Source organism: Poecilia latipinna, unplaced genomic scaffold (assembly GCF_001443285.1).
Source record: "Poecilia latipinna isolate Pla-1442-1.1 unplaced genomic scaffold, P_latipinna-1.0 Scaffold67, whole genome shotgun sequence".
NCBI classification, from domain to species: domain Eukaryota; kingdom Metazoa; phylum Chordata; class Actinopteri; order Cyprinodontiformes; family Poeciliidae; genus Poecilia; species Poecilia latipinna.
The window spans coordinates 11,848-33,966 of NW_015112683.1; the positions used below are offsets into that span (position 1 = coordinate 11,848).

The 22,119-nt window shown below is 39.4% G+C and overlaps 3 protein-coding genes across 6 annotated transcripts; 2 read left to right on the forward strand and 1 right to left on the reverse strand.

The window, feature by feature from the left end:
* Window positions 1-712: 712 nt before the first annotated feature.
* LOC106964458 (AP-3 complex subunit mu-1-like) lies at window positions 713-8,819 on the reverse strand. Of its 3 annotated transcripts, XM_015060012.1 has the most exons (10): window positions 8,551-8,819; window positions 6,875-6,947; window positions 6,230-6,541; window positions 4,283-4,454; window positions 4,065-4,202; window positions 3,884-3,969; window positions 3,667-3,800; window positions 3,023-3,230; window positions 2,267-2,411; window positions 713-1,547 (listed from the first exon to the last, which is right to left on the reverse strand). In XM_015060012.1, exons 3-10 carry the CDS (start codon window positions 6,500-6,502, stop codon window positions 1,447-1,449), a joined length of 1,257 nt encoding a protein of 418 aa, XP_014915498.1. In that variant the 5' UTR covers window positions 6,503-6,541; window positions 6,875-6,947; window positions 8,551-8,819; the 3' UTR covers window positions 713-1,446. The 3 variants fall into 3 exon arrangements, with proteins under 3 accessions (XP_014915498.1, XP_014915490.1, XP_014915504.1); XM_015060004.1 differs by lacking the exon at window positions 8,551-8,819 and having other exon boundaries at window positions 6,230-6,544; window positions 6,875-7,330; XM_015060018.1 differs by lacking the exons at window positions 6,875-6,947; window positions 8,551-8,819 and adding an exon at window positions 6,647-6,830.
* Window positions 8,144-17,567, forward strand: LOC106964478 (adenosine kinase-like). 2 transcript variants are annotated; one of them, XM_015060030.1, is made up of 11 exons: window positions 8,144-8,235; window positions 10,504-10,578; window positions 11,288-11,341; window positions 13,909-13,987; window positions 14,083-14,255; window positions 14,328-14,436; window positions 15,543-15,713; window positions 15,795-15,830; window positions 15,927-16,041; window positions 16,120-16,206; window positions 16,282-17,567. In XM_015060030.1, the coding sequence occupies exons 1-11, from the start codon at window positions 8,144-8,146 to the stop codon at window positions 16,404-16,406; spliced, it is 1,116 nt and encodes a 371-aa protein (XP_014915516.1). In that variant the 3' UTR covers window positions 16,407-17,567. The 2 variants fall into 2 exon arrangements, with proteins under 2 accessions (XP_014915516.1, XP_014915525.1); XM_015060039.1 differs by lacking the exon at window positions 8,144-8,235 and adding an exon at window positions 8,990-9,097 and having other exon boundaries at window positions 16,282-17,407.
* Window positions 17,568-19,295: 1,728 nt separating this feature from the next.
* Window positions 19,296-21,536, forward strand: dusp13a (dual specificity phosphatase 13a). Its single transcript, XM_015060048.1, has 6 exons — window positions 19,296-19,529; window positions 19,675-19,800; window positions 19,890-20,131; window positions 20,763-20,979; window positions 21,065-21,187; window positions 21,263-21,536. Exons 2-6 carry the CDS (start codon window positions 19,676-19,678, stop codon window positions 21,486-21,488), a joined length of 933 nt encoding a protein of 310 aa, XP_014915534.1. The 5' UTR covers window positions 19,296-19,529; window position 19,675; the 3' UTR covers window positions 21,489-21,536.
* Window positions 21,537-22,119: the final 583 nt, after the last annotated feature.

The following is a 22,119-nucleotide window of genomic DNA, read 5'->3' on the forward strand; positions in this document are numbered from 1 at the left end:
AGGCGTACTGTAGTCGTCACAGACTCGGCGTGTGGAGCTGTACGTCGTAGACGTTAATCCACACTCTGAATGTACTCCGATAGCCTGTAGCCCTGCCAACATCTGCTGTGCCTTGAAAGAATAAAGACTATAATAAAAACAAGAGTCGACATGTTTTTAATGCATAAAACAACCGAGGTCAGAAAAGCGGCGCTCCTCTCTGCCTCCGATGTCAATTTGCAACGTTTCCTCACTTCATCTCTGAATAACATCACTAGCTGCATTTCAGAAGATGCGTTCAAAATATAACAGATGAGTCATGTTAACAAAAAAAAATCTAGATTTGTGGCACATGATTGGAAGGTAATTTATTACATTTTCTTCATCATATTCAACATTTGAGCTTTGGACAAATGTCTCATTTAGATTTTGGGATAAAAGTTTACACAAAAATAGCAGGAGAAAATTCAGCATGTAGAAAGGCACCGCAAAAAGGATCTTCAAACAAAAAGCTAATCTGGCAGCTTGGATACAAAGACAACAAAAAACACACAAGGAGGAGTATAAAGATTTTACAATAAGGCATCTGGTTTAGAGGTTCTTACATTATCTTCTTAAATAGGATATTTTTCTAATAGTGATTAAAAATTCTCTGCTCAGAGAAAACAGCTGGATTCAACAACATGTAGTTTCTACAGTTACTCCCTCTCCCCCAAAAAAACACCTAAATAACTAAATCGGACCCACACCATCCCAATGTCACATTTTTACTGTGTTCTTTAAATAATACAGTTTTCAACATACTTCCCTCAAGTCTCCTGAGCTTGCAGCTTGTGCTGTAGTGTGTGTTTACAGAGCTCTTACAACTCCTCTCACAAGGCCACTGAATTAAACGCTGAATGTGTGCAGACATATCTGCATCGCAACCACTCAGAATGTAGGCAGTACATACATTTTTCCCCAAAGTTTCATCTGAAATTATTATAATAAAATCCGCTAACTAGTATCACGTAGAAACCTTTTCAAAGGTATTCCTTCAAACTCTTAAGGCAGCGCGCAGACTGTAATGTTCAAGTTCAAGAGATGTCGCGTAAAGCAAGGCAGGGAGCTTGTTTTTAAAGCAAAAAAATATTCCCCTTCTGCAACATTTTGAGCATGTTAGATAAAGAAATACGCGTGCAGCAAATGGAAAATTCTCCATATGATGCGTTACATCTAAACCCAACAATCAACAGAAATCACATTGATTTTAAGGCTTCCCTTTGCAGGTCAAAGTTATTCAGTCATGTAAATTTAAAATACAATACCAAGCATGGTTTACGCAGTGTAATAAATAGCTGTTAGAATGCTGAGTTCTTCATTATTGACCATGCAGATGTAGATAGTAAGACTTGTCGCTGACTCGGCAGTGTGGTAACCCTCGCTCCCCTGTTTGGTGCATCGGAATGCTGAGCTTTCCAGCCTCGCTCAGGTCCGGACCTGGAACTTTCCCGCTTTAGTCACATATTTGACCCCTTTAAATGGTTTGTACTTCTCTCCGTACATGTCCAGACGACTCACTTTGAGACCTGGAAAGAAAAAAAAAAAAAAGAAAAAGAGGATGGGAAGCCAAATTAGGAATGAATTTACTGCTACTTCAACCTTTAAAATCCTAAAATTAGTTCCATGGAATACTGAGTGTTTGCTTATTATAACATTTAGGCCCTTTGATGCATCATTTTCTTTCTATAATGAAAAACAAAGACTCACTTCTGAGGCTCTAAAGACAACAATGTCCACTTCCTAAAATCTCCTGCAAAATTATTGCATGGTAATTTTTTTTTTAACTTTCCATGAGACAGTCTTTCAGAACTACCTAATCTTTAAATATTCATATTTATAATGCCTATTATTATTATTATTATTATTATTATTATTATTATTTTCATAGCTCCACTGTTTAATATGGTATTAAATAAGCAAACAAGTAATTTTCCTAAGTCCAATTTCCTAAGTGAAATTTCAGGATGAACCTAAACTTCGTTAAAACGATTACAGGTTCACTTAATGTCAGCTTCTTTAAACATTTGAACGCACTTCTAACTTTTCAACGTTTCACTTCTTCTTGCACAACTTGCTGTTCTTTAATAAGGAGCTGAACAAGAAAATTCACAACAAGATTTAAACACCCCTGTGTTCATTACGGTGTTCACATTCTGACATCATCATCTGTCACCATTTAGACACATAAAAATGTTAAGCTTCAGTAAAAGCTCAGTTTTAGTTCCTGCTGATCTTTGATCGTTACCTGATATGGCCAGCTGTTGTATCTGCAGACCAATGTTGATCGAGGGGTTCTCTTCAGGCTTCGGGGAGCCCGTCTGAATGCTGATGCTTCCTCGCAGGTTGGGGAGCTTCTGGGGGTTAAGTTTCCCGACGTCCCAAAGGACCACCTACCACAGAACGAGTGTTTGAGGTCAGGGTAATACAACAAAACGCCGCTTTTATTCTCACCGCCAGGTTCTAACATCTGCACTGACCAGCCGGTGGTGTATATAAAAATGCTTCACTTGCCCTCCACAATTACTAGCATGCCTGGCAAAGACATGTCTAATGTCTTTTGATATATTCCCATTTTACTGCAACAGGATAATTATATTCTGACTAAGGCTTTATTTAGGAGTGCATTTATTTATGCATTGAGGGAAAAAAAAATATTATTTTCAAGAAAAAATAAACAGTGCCATGTACTAACAATGTTCCCTCTAAAGTAGCACCCTCACTCCAGAAGGCACATGGGGACTTCTCTACATACTGACCCTTTGTTTCACCCCTAGCTCATTTTCAGCATTTGTTATTAAAAAGCTTAATCTAGTTTCAACTCATAACACATAAAACTCCCAATAGAATTTTGAATACCTGTGTTCATAATCGGACAGATAAAAAAGGGGATGCGTTTGAGTTCCTACCAGCTTTTACTTAAAGTATAGCATCTATTGCTGGCATATTAAAGTCAGTTACCCGTCATGCATCACTGGTGAGGAAGGCCATGCTGGCTGATTACCTTGGTTGTTAAGTCAAAGGTGTAGGTTCCCTGAGTGGCTGTGAGATTGACGCTGAGCACAGATTTAGGCATTGGAATAGTGACCGTCAAGTTCTCCACCGACTTCCCCATGGTCTGCTTGGGCCCAATTGTGATGTCCAGACGACCACAAGAACCCGTCTCCAAGAAGCTGATGTTCTGCTTCACGTACACCGGGATGGCTACGAGACTGGGACAGAAAACGCACACAGAGCAGGCCTCCGTCAGGAATGAGTCAACGCTGATTAGCACCAGGCTTTCTACTGGATTCACACATGAGAGTATATTTAGAGAATATGCTCTTATACACATTCTCCAGCCAACCTGGCTGACCTTGAGAAGAAATAAAAAAATCATCCTCTATATCAGGGCTGCTCAATTACATGTTAAATGGTTTACTACAAGTGCTGCGTTCAAGAATTGTCATTTTTACTCTAACTGTTCAAAGCTGAAAAGACATTGAACAAAATACCAGGAGGTGTAATTTTGGCAAAAAGTGGTTCCAAAACGCAGTAATTTTTTATTTATTTTTTTATTTTTTTTAAACTTCACCATAATGCAGTTTGAAACAAAACATGGAAAACTCAAGATGGTTTTGTAAGTCAATGTACAACATCTGTGCTTACTTTTGAGAGCTGACGTGATACGACATGAGCCTGAAGTTTCCGTCTGGCGGGATGAAAGACAAGACGCGCTCCGACTCCCAGCGCTTAAAACGCACGCACGGGTGGAAGCTCACGTCATCAAGGAGTCGTGGATTCTTAAAAGATTCGAAAAAACTCGGTTAATGGCACACCGTGTCAAATACAACAACTAACGTATGCTGAAATAAAATGGACCCACCATGAAGGACAGGGTGAGATCAGGCATCCCAGTGAGCTTCACACAGGCCTCCACCACACCCTGAATCTCTGCAAAGACAGTCGTACCTGCAGACCACACGATTCTAGTTACATTCTGAAATGCATTAAAACCTTTAGCAAATATATTCCATGATATCGTTGAATACGTTTATTTGTTTTACCCGATTTGTCCAGAATGGCATCGATTTCCTCTATCACATCGAAATAAGCCTCATTATTGGTGTATTTAACACCTGCCCGCCTCCAGGGAACGTTAGACAGCTGGCCTGTAGGCAACGTTCCCCCGACGTTGCTGCCTCCTGGAAAACACAGGACGCAATTAGGAATAAAGACTTTACATATAGTTTGGCTCTTGCAGCCTCAGCTGACCTCTGATTACCTGTGAGCGTATTGACGACCGACCGCAGGATGGTCGGAGGCCTTATCATCTCCTTGAGGACGTTGGACTCTGTGGCCAGAGGAAACCCGTTGTCCAACATCTCCTCCAGAAGCTCGTAAACAGTCACCGTGTTCTCCTTGATCACAACCTCTGAGCAGTCCCCAAAGTAATCCTGTGGATAAAGAAGAAAAATGTCTCACCGAGGTCAGAACAGCCTTCTCGGCTCCAGGGGTCAACATGTGGAATTTCTTTCTGGCAAAACAGAAGATTAACTCTGACTGGTGTCTCTAAAGTAAAACTGAAGCAGGTTTTTCAGTTTTTAAACTCTGGGTCTTAATGGACCTTGCTCCATATTCTTGTATAACTATTTCATTCTGTAAGAAACTGAGGTTTAAGTTTTCACTAACTGTAAGGAATAACCATTCAAATTGACAGAATTAAGTCACACAAAGCCGACAATGATAGTGGTACGTTTGCAGAACAATTCCTCTTTTCTACGCCAAAACAGTGCTTCATTGAAAAAAAGGAGAAGCACAACAAAACAATTTGATGCATCATGAATAAAACCACATTCCCGTGATTCCAATCAGTTCTCCTCTGCCTGCAGTACAACGACTTGGCCCTTATCGTTTGGAAAAATGCAAGATATCCCTTGTACATATAGAAGTGAAGGCATGAGGAGTTAGTGGTATCGAGGTATAACATCGTTTTAGCAATTTATGGTTTTAAAACCACTAAATTGTTCTGTAACATTGTTCCTATGTTGGAGAGTCCTTTAAATAAAATGACAGAGAAAGATCTGGAGTGACATGAGTTTTCTTCAGCTTTATGGCATATAGAGAAACATAAGAACTATCCCTTCCCCCACCTGTTGCTGTGTACTATTTGGATCTATTCCCCAAACCCATCAGAACCTCCAGGTCTTCTGTTAATGCTTAAAATGAGACATAAAACTCACAGTGAGGCGTTACGTTATTTATTTATATTATCCCTCATCTTTGGAACAGTCTTCCTTAAGATCACTTTTGGTATTTATTATCGTTTGTTTTTGTTTTATTTTACAATCTTTGCACATTTCAGTATTTGCTTCCAGCGCTGTCAAATTGGACACAAATTTGTTTAATCAGTTCTTCATCCTTAGTAATTATTTGATTTGTCTACCTATTTTTTTTTAATATACTGAATATCATCATTGATAATATGTTATTTACAGTATGCTAGTCCATCTGTTTTAAATGTCTTGAATACACTTGTAGACATGAAAAATGCTCTATAATAGGACTGATAATGCTCACTAGCCAGCTGGGTGATTATAACTGTAAAACCTGGTATGTAAATAAATGCATACTTTAATTTAGCAGCAAGAATAACCTTTGCTTTTTCACTCAGAATAAAAGTAATTAGCTCATGTTATATATTTTTGTGGAAACCTAGTGAAACTATAGTATTTTCTCCTCACAATCAATACACATTAGAATCTAATGCCAGTCCGTTGCTGCAGATGTGTTTGCAGTTGTAAATGTGTGTAAATATTTTTAATAAATACACGGCTAATGCAAGGCAAAAAGACGTTTTTCAAATGCAACACAGGAAACAAAGAGTGCAGGGATAAGGATTCCAGGTAAACATTTGCATAACAACCTCCACCATAAAACCACCGTGTAACACTCAGCTAACATCTGTTGTCATCTGTTTAAGATCATAAAAAGGTGTGGATTGATAGTTTTGTTATGCTTCTACTTTTTTCAAATAATAAAAATCCTAAGACAAAAATACTGCGGCTTCATGACATTATCACAAAACTTAACACAAAAAACTGTATAACTGATCTATACATTTTTATTTTTTTTTTAAAATAGAGCAGCAGCAACTATCCATTCTGCTGCAAATAAAGAAAACAAATTAATTATTACAGGTATGATCAATTTAAATAGTTTAAACTCCCACCTGAAAAGTATCTGCCACCCTGTGCAGGAACTCAATGACAAAGAGTGGGGGGACTTCAGTCTGGGTAACTGAGAGGAAGAAGAGTTTGCCCCTGTAGATAGAGATGAGATAGTGGTGTGGGGTCTGCAGCACTGGGGCCACATTCTCTGGGTCCCCTGCCTTCTCCTTGGCCTCCAAAAAGTAGTCACACACACTCCTGCTAATGACACTCTTCCAGTGCTTCTCCAGGAAGATGTCTCCAGAGTGGCTGATCAGAAACAGGCTGTTGATCATCTCAGCAGGAACAGTGATGAGGTGGTTGTTGTTGGTTTGCTACCGAAAAAAATTCAATAGACCAACTCAGAATCAGCAGACTGACAAGCATAACTTGTTCGCATGTGTTTTATAGTAACTTACTCTAATTAATACCTGCAATACCTGCAAAATGTTATTATTTCAAGTTGTTAGCCAGCTTTACTTCCTGTTAAGTCAAATTAACTTTCGCATCAGTTGACTTCTCGGTCTGGTTAGCAGTCGGACTTCGCACACATTTACCAGCTTTACTCTTAAAAACAAATTAATCGGACACTTACAAGTGTCATGATTATTCTAAAGCGTTAAACATAATATATTAAAATGAAAGTTGTAAGATTGTAAAAAGTTTACCTGCTAACTGCAGCTGATTGTGCTGACAAGATTTGATGGAGACGCCTGCAGATGTTTGCCCACGTAAACACAACTGGGTCACGTGTAAAAAAAAAAAGTCAAAGTCACAAAATAAAGCCTATAAAATTTTTTTAAGTGTTCAAATATTTCTATGGGTCTTTTACAGCTTGGAAAAACAGTGAGTGTAGTAGACTAACTACCTTAAAGACTTTTTTCACCTCTTTTATAATCAGGCACAATTTGTGGGCGGCTATAACCCGGCGCCTTGCGTTTAGCTGTGGAGAGATTATTCCCTGAGTAAAGTCTTGCAGGTACTATTTGTAGTTCCAATAGTGGTAAACACTTCCTTTTCTTTCAGGGAAATTCACAGACTTTGTACCATGTTATCTTTTTAAGGCTATTTTTAAGTAGTTACATTATTTTTAAGCTTATAAACTTAAAAATCAGTGTGATAAGAAGGGGTCAAACGACAACGTGTACGGTTATATTATTATGGTACCTTAATAATTACAATGTAGTTTTAATGCTCTTCTGATCTTGAACAAACTTCCAGAAAACTGAAATAAAATGCTTAAGCATTAATTTCATTTAAATCAAGATTAAAACTCACTTGTTTAGAGAGGGGGTTTAAATAGTTCTAGTTATATTAACTGGAACATTCATTTCAGTTCCCAACTTTGTCTTACTTTCCTTGATTGTGTCACTGCAAGGTACTTTTTCATTATATAATTGTCTTGGTGTTGAAATGAGTTATACAGATAGAATTATTTTTTCCTAAAACGTGATTTTATTGCATGTATAATGGTTCTATTACTTTGTGAGAGTTTACTAAATTATTTCATAGTCCTGCTGCAGGACCCTAAAGATTGTCAAAATCCACTTGTCACTGAAGAAAACAATTGAATGGGAAACAAAACACGTAAAAAATGAGCAAACATGCACAAATCTAAAAAATAATAAATTATTTAATAAATAAATATAGCAATTCTTAAGTGAACAAATACATTTTAACAACAAACCTCACATTGTCAGTTAGTGGAGAAGTTATAAATGACTGTGGATGTGACACGAAGATTAAAACATACGAAGACACAGTAAAATCAATTCTTAACCTTTGCATAACTATTAACTTAAATTATGTATTTATTTAACACGACGCAACTTTTGGCTATTGATACCTGCGAGTCTGTACTCGGGGTTTAAATTCAACACATACATTGCATGACCGCTTTTCGTAAGGTGATTGCAACGTGCTCAGCCTGACCAGCCATGGCTTCTGATGAACCCAAAGCAAAGAAACCCAAACTTTCCGAGGATGAAAAGACAGAGTCTCCGAGCAAAAAGGCTGCTGCCGAACTAAGGTGACTAAAATCCGCTGTGACGGCTCCTTTGTTTTTCAGCAACAGGGGACGAAACAGCGTTTACCCGAGTCGCGATTTGTGCGCCAAATCAATTGTTGTGTAAAGTGTTACCCCAGGTGCAACACTTTAGCCATTTATATAACGGCTTTGCCCATTTATGCAGTGGTGTCTCGAGTCTAATGTTCCTCAACCAACGCTGTGGAAACAGTCCTCCTGCGAAGTGTCTTTATCTTGTTATTCTTTAACACCGACAGCTAAGATTTAACCATTAGCCGCCCCTTAAGTGCAACAGTGCTAGCTGGGAAAATATTTAACCTTAGTTCAGCATGACCAGCTTCAGAAATACCCGGACCGGTGTCCTGGAGACTGTCCACGCAGGATCCATCCTGCGCCAGCCTCCAAAGACAACAAAGGACAGCCAAGTGATCACGCGGTCTGCATTGGACAGTGTTATCATTCTTCTTTCTCCCCCCGTTTCACTATGAAGAAATCAGATCAGAACCTAATTCATATAAGCCGCAGTAATCGGGACGCTTCTCATGTGGGGGAAACGAAGCTTAGAGCGGTGCAGTAAAACATAGCAGAAGTCTGAGAAGCAAGCCAATCATCGGGCAGAGGCAGGTTGCCGTGGCCCTTCCTTCTTCAGATGCCTCCAATCAGTCAGTCCCCAGTAGGAGGAGCTGTAGATGCAGGGGAAAGGAATCGATCCGCCCGCACGCTGAGCTGAGCTCAAATTGTTTTTTTCCCCCCCAAAGCTTAGTCTTTTCAGAACCGGTTTTTTTTTAAAGGTTGCTCAACAGGTCTGTCAGTGTCTTGCTGGTGCACACATAGCGGGGGAGAAGAACACCATGTCTTCTGTGAGGTAAGAGCAGACTGATGGAGGTACAACCAGCAGAGCAGATCTGGGCACTGGGTTAGTGTAATTGGCTGCACAAGCCCATTAATCATCAGACTGCATACTACCAGATGGGTGTGTTGAGGGAGATGATAGTAAGGGTGCGGTGTCCTCTGGTTTAGATGTCAATTTCAGATGTTGATGCGTTTCTCTGTAGCTCTGGTGACCAGTTCCTTGCGTTTGGTTCCTGAAAAGCTTCCATGTGCATCAGAGAGGCTTCCTGGGAAATATGGCAGCACATGTTCATATGGAGCGAGCATCTGTCAGTGACACCACTTGGCCATCCGCAGTTTTCTCACAAACACCGACAAGTTTATGGAAACGGCGAGTACGCTCAGGCTTGCAGGAGCGAAAAAAGCGGCATTACTATTCTGACTTTCTGTATTACTCATATCCTCATTCCCCCTGGTCTGCTTACTCATAATAAATCCAGGGGTTTTAACTTGTTAGTTCTGTCTGTTCTCAGAGAGTAGAGGTTGCACCATAACCTCATAACCTTTCTTTCTTTCTGTAATAGGTTACCCAAGTGCTTAACAGGTTTTAGGTGCTGGTGTTATTACATGATACAAAGTGCAGACGTGCAGTGTAACTGTTTATATATATATATTTTTATTTTATTTTTTTTTTCATTTTCTTGTCTGTTGGCATCACAAGACCATGAGGTTATCAGATGGTCTGCCCCTGCGGTTAGTTTCGTTGTCTTGGAAAAATGCAGAAATATGCAGTTTACTTCTGTCGGTGGACTGGCTCGCTGCGAGTGTCATAATATAATTGCATGCATGGTTGCCCAGATCCTCACCACTGACCACATGCATCTCTTTTTTGTGTGTGTGTGAATGCTGTTTAAACATCTGCTTTATTTGCGCTATTTCTGCTTTTCTCGTGTGAAGTTACAGTTTTTGCAAAAGTAGTACTGCACACTCAGGGTTTTCTTTTTCTTCTAAATGTAAAGAAAAACAATGTCTCTCCACTCTATACTGAGTTCTGTAGATTATTTTAAGATTTAAGATAACTATTTAAAAAATGTAGCTGCTGTTATATGAAATAAACATTAATTTAGGAAAATGTTTTGAGTCCATTATTTAAAAATTACATGAATATAATAGATATCATGCACATTTAATGTATATAAATACTTAAAATAATCATTAATAAAAATAATTCTAACAATAAATGTCTTTCAGCAGCATATTTTAATAATTTAAATAAAAAAATTTAAATAATGTAAGATTACTACATATGAATAGTGTTATTTTTAGATTTGTTAAATTATTTATCAAGCTTTTCTCTCTCAAAGACGGTTCTGTCTGAGAAGCCTTACGGTTTGTTAATCAGCGGGTAAAATTTCATCCACGTTTCTGTTTTTCTTGCAGCTCCAACTTGCTCTTTGGGATGGGAAACCCCTTACTCGACATCTGTGCTGTTGTTGATAAAGACTTCTTGGACAAGTAAGTTTAAATAATAAAACGATACAAAAAAAGAAATCTATTTTTCCGTGCAAGTGGTTTTTATCGATTTGTTGCTGCAAATGTTCTAAGTAGGCAAAACAAAATGAGTACGCAGTAAGCGACTCCAGATCAATTGCCATCCTGTGTTTTGTTATCGGAGAGGTCACGGGGAGATTATAGAGGAAAGAGATTAATTTAGGTTTGTGATCGATAAGGAAGGAAGCCAATAAGCACAGAAAAAAGCAGCTGATCCATTGCTTTAATGCATCCTGAACATAAATTAGCCGACAGTCCATGGCTCTTTGTTTCGTATCCCTGCAAAATGAATTACTCTTATCAGTCCTGCAGTAATCCAGAGACTCATCTGAGTCTTGAATCTGCCCTGAGGACTTGCTCTCTCGGTCTCCAGTGGACCAGATTTAACAGGGCAAAGGGCTGCTTTGGTTTCCAGCTCCGTGTCCAGTCAGAAGCCCCTTGCGTAAACTCCTGGATTAGAGCTGAACCGGCCAGCCTCAGGTCTAATTTGGCCTCACTAAAGCAGGACTAAAACTGCCCTTTAATCCCCAGCAAACCTTTGTGTTTCTTTCAAGGAAATCGCTCTCTGATTAATACTGTTGGATGTTTTAGGAAATGTTTTTTTTTTTTTTGCAATCTTTCACAATAATTAATATGGTATTCCTTCCCTCCCCTTTTTTTTAATCATCTGCAGGTACTCTCTGAAGCCCAATGATCAGATCCTGGCTGAGGACAAGCACAAAGCACTGTTCGTACCTCCTGTGTTGCAACATTTACTGTAGAGTACCTGTGATATTAGCGCCACCACACATGTGAACTTCTGTTGGGGTTTTTTGCAGCGAGGGGAAAAATGCGTCCGAAATCATCCCGAGTTTGCGCCTCTCTGTTCTGGAGAGGGCCAGCCAAAACAGGCACACACAAGAAAGCTGCTACCATTGACCTCTGTTCCTGCGCAGACGGCCAATGGTAGCGCAGCGAGCTGAGCAGAGTGAGACGGTCTCGTCCAATGACAGAGCGGGACACTTCACCTCCCCAGTCCCGCCGAGACCAGAGCCACAAAGCAAACATTTAACAGCAGGAGATAAGAGAGCAGAATGTGAGAGTTTGTTCACACTGATCTGGACCGGATCGCCCTCTTTTTGCTCCTTATGAATTTGAAATTTTGTTGATAATCATTTCAGATTTAAATCTTTTGGGGGATAAATGATTTAAATTGAATCCTCTCTTTCTTCTATGGATTTGTAGAGCAGAAGGTATTGCTCTTTGCAGGTAGACACCTGCTTGTTCACCCTGTCAGACTTTCTCATAATTATCTCTGAGAGCAACATCATATTGACTATATATATTTATTTATTTTTTACAACAGACAACTAAATGTTTTTCCCCCTGTGCTTCATCGCTCCCCTTCTCTGACCCCTCACTTCCTCTCAGGACCTTTACCAACAGTGGGGTTGTTGCTGTTCCTAATAATATATCTGCGAACACACACTTGACAGCTCGAAGGCGACTGTTCTTCTGCAGGTCCGGCAAACTAAAATCTATGAGTCAATTAAACAGGCTTTAGTCCAAAGGGGAAAACAAGGTCGCACGGCTGCGATGCATTACGCAACAGACAAAAATGACATGGATTGTATAATCAGCGGTCAGTCATGCGTGTGTTGTGTATTTATTTTGAGAAAAGTGTGACGCTGCTTTCTGCAGAGATGCCATGTTACAATGTTCCTGGCCTTCCAGTCTCAGCTGTTGTCAGAAAAATCTACAAAGGGACACAGACGAGTCATTAGTATGTTATAAAAAGATCTGAAATGCTTCAATCAGAGACATCGTCACTGGTTTTAGTTTTGCTGTGGCATAAAGCTGACATCAGACACCAGCCGATTTCTCTTTACTAGTCTTCAACTTGGGTAAGACAAGAAAACATTCCAATAAGGCATTAATGTGATCTTAAATCAGAAAATTGCTTCTCACCTAAAGTTGCTCAAATCTACAGTAATGACCATAATGTACTGTTGGCAAAAGGGGCTGGACGGATCCATGTTTGTTTGTCAGATAAGGGAGGTACAATAAAAGTTTCTAAAGGTCACAATTGGAGAACTGCTGTAATTATCTCAGTAGTAGACTGTGCTACTTTAGTCTTTTCAGCCTTTTCTCCATTAGAGCATCTTTAACCGCTTCTGCCCTTCGCCAGATTCATCTCCATTAGTAGATCCTATGTGGCTCTTCTCTGTTTTTGTGCGTGATGTACGGAAACGTTTTTGCTCGACAGCTGTCCGCATTCGTTGATTGGCTTGTGGTTTACGTCACTGAAAACCCGAAACAACCTTTCTCTTCTAGATTAGCAGTGGACCGGCAAACGATGCCGTTTGCTATCAGACATAACTATGATTTTAGCGCCAGGAGCGTGAACCGTTGGACCGGAACGATCTAGCAGCGCTGCAAGCAGAGCGTCTCTCAGAAGAACGAGCAGCAATAAGACAGAGAGGCACAGTTCAGCTCTGGTCAGCCTTACGTCACAGTTACATTTTTGTGCTGACCAGCGTGAAGATCTGAGACTACAGATTTGGTGTGGTTTGGATTTTTTTTTAAAAACAATTCCATGCAAGGATATTGGTTTACATCTATTAACTGCGTTACCTAAACCCAAAAGGATGCATGTTTAAAAAAGAAAATAATCAGCTGATCTCAATTGTTTTCATTAGATTTTGACCAGCAGTGGATTTCTATTAGACAAAATTAAATATCTATATCTGGGCTTAATTATGATATTGTGATAAACTGAGGTGTTTATGTTTAAATAACTTTCATAGATAGATTTATTACTACAGCAAATAATTTTCTCATATTATATCTTTTTGTTGAAAACTTAGTAGATTAAAACATCTCCCAGATCTCATTTAAAGATTTGTCTTGGCACCAGAGATGAACCGCATCGTGGTTTTACGGGTCGATGCCGATATACTTAGAGGTCTGATTAAGGCTGATTCCAATTGTCTCTCTAAAGATTATGACCTATATGAGTTAAATGTGAGTGGCATGAACCACAAAAGAAGGAAAACGTGCTGCAGGTTTCTGGATAGACGTAGAAGTTTGAAAGGATTAGGAGATAATCTCTGTTTATGAAGCAAAACCTTGTCCTGATTTTTAATAGGCAGAGAAAATAAATATAGTGCTTTATGATGTATTTACAGAATAAAAATGGGGCGGAAAAAATTTTTATTTTTCAATATTAAAATCTGCATTGATATAAACATCATGTTATATTGGTTACTCTTGCTTTGATGAATAAATTCAGATTTTTTATTTTCACTTGTTTAGATTTGATGAGCTTGTAAAAAAATTCAAAGTGGAGTATCACGCCGGTGGAGCCACTCAGAACTCGATTAAGATCGCTCAGGTCAGTCACACACACTCCGAAGCCACAAATGTTCGTTTCTGCGTGAAGACTTTGATTGGCCGGTTGCTAATGTAAGATGTTGCGGCGACCCACAGTGGATGATCCAAGAGCCCCACAAAGTCGGCACGTTCTTCGGCTGCATTGGGAAAGATAAGTTTGGAGAGATCCTCAAGCAGAAGGCGGCGGAGGCCCATGTGGACGGCCATTACTACGAGCAAGACCAAGAGCCCACGGGGACGTGCGCTGCTTGCATCACCGGAGATAACAGGTCAGTGATTAAAAGGAGAGTTGTAAAGTGTGTTAATGATGAATGTCTCATTATATTGTTTCTGTCTCCCAGGTCTTTGGTAGCTAACCTAGCAGCTGCTAACTGTTATAAGAAGGAGAAGCATTTAGACTTGGAAGAAAACTGGGAGCTGGTGGAAAAAGCTAAAGTCTACTATATTGCTGTGAGTTTATTAACCTACAAAGATTTTATTTTTATTTTTTTTTAGAGCTTCACAATTAGGTCACTTAATGCCTAATGTTGAGTGTCTAATTTGTATGAGTGCTGCTGCTGCAAACTGAAGACAGATATCCACCCATGCAAAGGCAGAATTCCTTTAAATATGGTGCAGTCAGACACCGTAGTTCCAGTACCTAATACAGGCTTAATCACTGAATTAAAACCAGCTTTACCTCAGAGGAAGTTTGTAGTAATCTGCATATCTTTAATAATTAAAGACGGAGCGATAAGTCTCTTGAGGAATAACATCCAAACGCAGCAGCTGTGGAGCTTCTGCTCCACTTAGACCTAAAATTAATGAATACTCAGCAGTCCAGAGTAGCTGAGATCGCTTTAATCTCTATGTGCATAAATGCATAAATTTTTAGTTAACCTCTTAAAATCTCTTCAGAAAGCTTTAATGAGTTACTTTATCTCTAACTCACTGAGGAGATAAAATAACTCAGTGGAGATGAGATGCGGTTGACAGGTTTCATAAGTGTGTTCAAAATGCAGGGAGGAGAAAAGCTTCCCCAGGAAAAAAAAGTTCCTGCACCCAAAGAGAAGGATGGAGCAAAACAAATAAAAAATGAATGAACTAAAGCGACAGAGAGTGAATATGTATGTGGAAGGTGAAGGAAAGTTACAGCTTAAGTAACAGTAGAGCTAAACAAACACTCAATAAAGGTTGGGTTGAAAGTAAAAGTGGGCTGAACTACTAGAGAGAAAATCTCACTTAATAGTAAAGTTAGACTCAATGGATTAAAAAGATATTTTAAGTTTTTTCTTCTTTTTAGCATTTTAATTCTATTTATCTTAATGGTTTAGTTAAACAATTGTACAATTAAGAGAGGAGAAGAGGATGGGGAAAAAATCAGAATCAAGTGAGGACCTCTTGCTAAATGGCTAATTTAGGAGTATTATTGATATTAGCTGTAAAAGTAGGAAATTAGCCCTGATTTTCTGTCTGTTAAAATTACCCCTGTCGATTTATTGTTGTAAGTGATTTATTAGTTGCTCTAGATGTCCGGCCTGTTTTAATAACAGTGTGATTTTTTTTTTTTTTCCCAGGGTTTCTTCCTGACTGTGTCTTTGGAGTCCATCCTGAAAGTGGCAAAGCACGCTTCTGAAAAGAACAAGCTATTCTGCATGAACCTTTCTGCACCTTTCATCTGCCAGTTCTTCAAGGACAACCTCATGCAGGTTATGCCTTACATCGACGTGTTATTCGGCAATGAATCGGTAAGACAGTGATTACCACATATTGATCTGTTGTGCTTGATGTAAATCAGAATCATGATTGTGATATATTTGCTTATTCAGGAGGCAGCAGCCTTTGCGAAGGAGCAGGACTTTGAGGTGAGTGGACTTTCTTCTGTGTTGTTCTTGTTTTTTGTGCATCCATTAACATGTTCTGTTAATGTTAAGTTTTCTTTTACTTTTTTTCCGCCCCAGACTAAAGACATTAAGGAGATTGCCAAGAAAGCCCAGGTGTTACCCAAAGTTAACACAAAGAGACAGAGAATTGTTGTATTTACCCAGGGAAAGGATGAAACTATCATGGCCCTCAGTAAGAGATTCTTTCTCTTCATGTTTTTGTCTTTAATCTCTATTTTCATGCTCCCAGACTGAAGTCTTGTCTGCTTAGGTGATAAGATTGAGACATTCCCTGTCCTCAAGATTGACCCAAAGGACATTGTTGACACAAATGGTGCAGGCGACGCTTTTGTCGGAGGTAAGAATATTTGACTTTGTGCATCTCTTGTTTTACCTCTCCAGTCATGGTAACGTTGTCCTCTGGGTGTTGCAGGCTTCCTGTCTGGACTTGTCCAGGAGAAGCCTCTGGATCAGTGCGTCCGGGCAGCACATTACTCTGCTAACGTCATCATCAGACGAGCAGGTTGCACCTTCCCAGAAAAGCCTGACTTCAAATGAGGAACGCCGCAAAGCTCTTCCTTAAGCCTGAAAACCTCGTAACCCACACTGCCTCTGCTCTTCAGATCCCCATTGTTTTTTTTTTGTTGTTTTTTTTTGTTTTTTTTTAATTGGTCACCAAATGTCAGTTCTTTTTAAAGCGTCTGCATATCTTTACTTGCCTGTCGATGTCTTGTCTGTCTCCATTTTGTCCTCAAGAGGTCAGCAGAGGACCATTCAGCCAAGATCAGAGGGGGGGGGGGCGGTTTGTACTTGTTGACAATTAAGAAAATAGGGTTGCGAGTTTCTAGTTTGCTTTATGCAAAAAATCCAACACCTTTTTCCTGTTGGAGTTCCTCCTCCTCTGGCTGCGCAGACGCCTCACAGACGTCGCTACAAGCGCTCTCATCTCGCCTCTCGCTTCTGCAGTGGCTTTCAGAGACCGACTTCAAGCACAAACGAGGACTACAGAGCAAAACATCACTGTCACGACGGGTTTTTTGAAGATATAGCTGTGAAACTTTCAGCAAGAATTTTAGATCAGTGTTTTATCTGCTTTGAGGAGTTGGAAAAACCAAATGTCTTTATTTTTAATGCACAATTTTTAGTGGCCACAAAGCTTCCACCTCAGCTCATCCTGTTTAAACGGGTCAGTTTGACGTGTTTTAGGTGAGCTGTGGGCCTTTTTTTTCTTCTTCTTCTTTTAGTCCTGGCTCTGAAATTACTACACATGGTGCTGATTGGATGAGGATAATTCTGGTCCTGGACTGTGAACCAGAATTAATAGTTTTGGTAAAGTAATAGTGAGTTTAACGTGAAAAGCATCTGCAGGAGCGAAATGTCTCCATGCCCTGAGGGAAATACTTAAACTGGCTGAAACGGTTTCATTCTACTTATTACAGATATAAATTTAGAGCATTTATCATTACATTAATTTCTTAAAATTATCCCTGAACATTTGGATTCACATCAGAGTGTGTATTATGAAAGGTTGAATCCTTGTTAAAACCTCTGAAAACAAACCGTACTGAACTAAATCATTTTTATTTTTGTCTTTGTTATGAAGTGATGTTTAAATCAGGCAGCACTCCATCTGATGGAACAAGGCCTCAAAGTTTCACATGTCTCAAGAAAATAGCCTCATTTTGTTCATAGGAAAAATACAAAACAAATCATTTCAACGGACCACTTTGTGCTTTAATGATGATTTCTTTCTTTCTGTCAAAGAACAGAATCACCACAGCATGATGCCACCTCCATCGTGTGCCATTACGGCCATGGTGTGCTCAGTGTTAACATCTTTAATTTATACATTTACACCGTTTAATTATTTAAATTATAAATACTTTAGAATTTTCTTTTTCTTATTAAAAAAATTGAACCTCCACAACCTGACCTTGACTCAGCTTAATCAGTTTTACATGTGATTACTTGGTGACTTTCTAATCGGTATTTTGATACTTCTGGGCATTTTTTTTCAACCATTTGACTTAAGTGAGAAAAACAAAAGATAACCTGAAGTTGTTAAACCTGCTTTACAGCACTGGTATTTATGTTCATGTGGAGCTAAGCTTAAAATACTCCTGTATCTGGTAAATGTAAACGGTATTTCAAAAAGGTTGGAGTTGTTGGAAGTTGTCTCAGCAGGCATTGAAATGAACACCGACTGTTCATTTATTTTCTTAAATCAGGATCAGGAGAATGGAAAATGTATGTTTTTTAATCAAGTTTGATACTTTTGTCAGAGGTAAAACCTCTGCTTTAAAAAAAAAAAAAAAAAAGATGAGGAAATGTTTGGAAGAAAACCACAGGGTAACTTTAATTGTTATAGGGCCAAACAGCTTAAAAAATCTACTTGTATTAGATTATGTCATGTTGAGAAAATTCAAATTGAACAGCTCTACTGACAAAGTTAATAAAAAATTCTTTAGAAAAGTGTGCAGTTTCAGAGTAATGGAGAAGGTGTTTCAAAACGTGCCTGCTGGGAATGTTTCTCCATTTGAGGCTTCACCATGTCCAGATACACCAAAAAAGCCTTATGTGACCTTTTCTTTCTGGTCTCAAAGCGATGCTCAAGTTGTCCATAACAGTCGCAGACTGTGATGTTTGAAAAAGAATAATAAAATTCAGTTTAATTATGCCAATTTCATTTGAACTTGTTTATTTATGGCTTTTTAGTAGAAACGCGGATTAAGTAAAAAATTGGGGTCACTAATCTTTATTAATACACAAATAAACATCAAAATACTGTAAGAACAAGCAATTAGTTTGTAAAAGCACCTAATCTTAAAGTATGTTTTAGCTGAGGCCACTTTTAACTATCTGTCCATTGCACTGCAGATTCTGATCTTTCATGAAACACCTGTAAGCTATAATAGCAGAAAATTGTTGCGTCTTTTGTTCTAAAAATGATTTTGTGCTGTATTTACTGCATGCTTAGCTTTGTTTATATGTTGATCCCAGACATGTTTCTGCAAGGAAGCAGTTTTAAATAACTCTCCTTGTTTGTTTGTTTATGATTACTTGAATTTTGGTTGTATTAGAAAGGAAGCTGGTCTCTGCCAAAGCTAAGTTATACATTTTTAAGTACATTACCAATAAAACAAAATGTCTTCATATGGAAAACACCATAATGTTAAACTAAAAAGTGGACAGTAGTTCCATTCACAATATAAAGGCTACATTTATAAAAAGTAAATGTTAGATGAAATGTGTAACTAAGATATAACCGTGATGACTTGATATGGGAAAGAAAAACAAGGTGAAACTTAAATGCATTTACATGATTCCGAAAACCAAACCAAACAACAACAAAAAAACACAAGAGTATTAATGATTTGCTTTGATTTAATATTGTCTGGTCTCAAAGCAACACGTCCACTGACACAAGCAGAGCTCAGATGTCTAATATAGCCTGAGGTCAGTATGAAAATACACAACCTGATGATAAAGTTCAGATCTCTCTACAAAGCTGCCCAGACGACTGAGAACTTGGACGTGTGGCTTAAACGCGTTTTAGTTTGAGCGTGTACTGCAGTGCGTTTGTCATCAGTGAGTGTATGATTACTGAGTTATAAAAGGAACGAAGCTGCAGAAGAAGAAGTGAGAACTGAAGGAGACATGTTTTTACTGCAATAAACCGAGGTAAGCCTGAGCGATTTATATTGGAAACACATTGGACAGGGCTGGCTTTAGGGTTTTTTTGTCATGTCTGGCTAAGTTTATTACACACTGACTTGTACAGAATGTACTGAAAGATGGTGGTCATTGTATTTGTATGTCTGTACAGTATGTCTCTTAGTGATCCCCCGTATGAACCTCCCTCCGTCTCTGAACTACAGGAGTTCTTGCTGGCAGACAGACGCCCAACTGGTCACGTCAATCAAGTCTGGCCAAATGTTTACATAGGCAACGAGTAGGCTGACACCCATTAACATGCATGGACGTGTGTAAAGTAACATCCTGCATCCTTACTGCAGACGTGAACCTGTGATCGTGTTTCAGGGCGGCAGCACGTGACAAAGGAGCTCTTCATAGTCTGGGTATTACGCACATCGTAAATGCCGCTCATGGGCCCCCAGCCCCCGGCAATGGTCCCTGCTTTTATGTCAACACTGGCCCACGCTTCTACAGAGACATGAACGTGGATTATTATGGGGTGGAGGCTGATGACGCAACAAACTTCATCCTCAGTCCTTACTTCTATCCAACAGCGCGATACATCAGAGCTGCGCTGGCAATGGGAGGCAAGTCAACATACTGAGAGCTACACAGTGTGTAAAACCCAGCTTGCTTTATTTCAGTGCTTGTTTCACAAACACAGTCAACCAAGTAATCGATTGGTTAGTGAGTAAATGTAAAAATAATCTGGTTGCATATGTGTTCAAACCTTTAAACGAACACTTTATTGAAACACTGTAAGGTCCTTAATCCAACGCCAACAGAGGACCAAAAGCTTCTGATTGAACAAACGCCAGGACAACGGTAAAAAGTTCCATACATGCACTACACCACTTTGGTCTATCCAAAGTTCAGTACAAGCAACTACCAGACTGAGATTTGGAGAGTTGGAAAAAATCCTACACAGGTAGACCAAATGCAAACAAACATTGTTGGTCATACTTTAAGGTCGCGTACATTCATGCAACAACCTTTTTTGTTTTTCTAATTTCTCCTCAAACACATTTGTTTTCAGTTAAACTGAATAGGATAAATATCACAGAAGCTGGAAAAAGTTTTGAAATAATGTTCGTGGTCTAATTTTTTACAAACCTGCCATTTCAGTTTGGGTTTTCTACACGTCTCAGATCCTACATTGCTGATGTTTATGTGTACATATGAACAAGTTGAAGGTAATAATTAACATGTGTGTCCCAGGAAGGGTGTTTGTACACTGTCTGATGGGAGTGAGTCGTTCTGCAACGCTAGTGTTGGCCTTCCTGATGATCACTGAGGGCCTGCGGCTGCAGGAGGCTGTGGCCGCTGTAAGGCCACACAGAGACATCTGCCCCAACCCAGGCTTCCTGCTGCAGCTGCGTTGCCTTGACATGAGCCTAGAGAGGGAGAGGAGAAGAAAAAGACAGGCCCAGGCATTGTAAAAGCACACTCATACACAAATTGAGAAATCAGCATTAACCCATTAACCCACCAGGGCAAGACACGCATCTGTGTTGCTCCAGAGGTCATTTAGCCGAGCAGGGAGAAACACCATCCCTGACAGAGCTGAGGGAAATTCTCTGGACCAACAGGAAGCTTGTGGGCTCTGTCAATGAAGTGTGGCCAAAACTCTACATTGGAGATGAGTGAGTAGTTAAGTCTTTCGTAATGTGGGAGAAATACATAGAGTAAAACACTTTGTGTGTGACTTGTGTCTGAAGGTCTGTTGCTCGAGATAAAACCAGACTGTCGTCTCTGGGTGTTACTCATGTGCTGAACGCTGCAGCAGGTCAACATCGGATCAACACCGGTCAGACGTTTTACACTGATATTGAAGTCGTGTACCATGGCGTTGAGGCTGCAGACCATCCAGAGTTCAATCTCCAGCCATTTTTCAACTCTGCTGCACAGTTCATAGACAGCGCCCTGAAGGAAAATGGTCAGTGAGACAATCCATCACAATCCATTCAAATAGCTGGACATTTGTAATAAAAATAAAAATTGGTGGACTCAGCCAGAAAACAGACAATGAGTTGAATCTTTCAAATAATGACCCCAAACATTTGACCGATCACCACAAGATGTCGTTAACAAGTCACAAAACCTTCTAAAACCCGATGAAAATATTTATGCATCTTTACTGGGAGCAAGAATAAGTATGGAAAAGACTATGCATGCTGCCTAAATAAAGAAATATTTATATTTCCTGATTCTTAAAATCACAAATAATATCTTTGTGTACAGCAAACATGCTATTCTTACTGTAAACGAGTATACTAAATAAAGTTTCTTTCAGGGAAAGTTCTTGTTCACTGTGCCATGGGTGTGAGCCGCTCTGGCGCGTTGGTTTTGGCCTATCTGATGATCCACCAGGGCCTGACGCTAGCGGAGGCCATCGTGGCTGTACGTCTGTGCCGAGACATCGGACCCAACTCTGGATTTCTGGAGCAACTCAGAAAGCTGGAGTTGAGCCTTCATACACAGAGCAGACAGACCGCTGAGGACAGTAGCCAGTGTTGTGGTACTCGAAGTTGGTCTTGGTCTTAAGACTGGTCTTAAGACCGTTTTCTGATGGTCT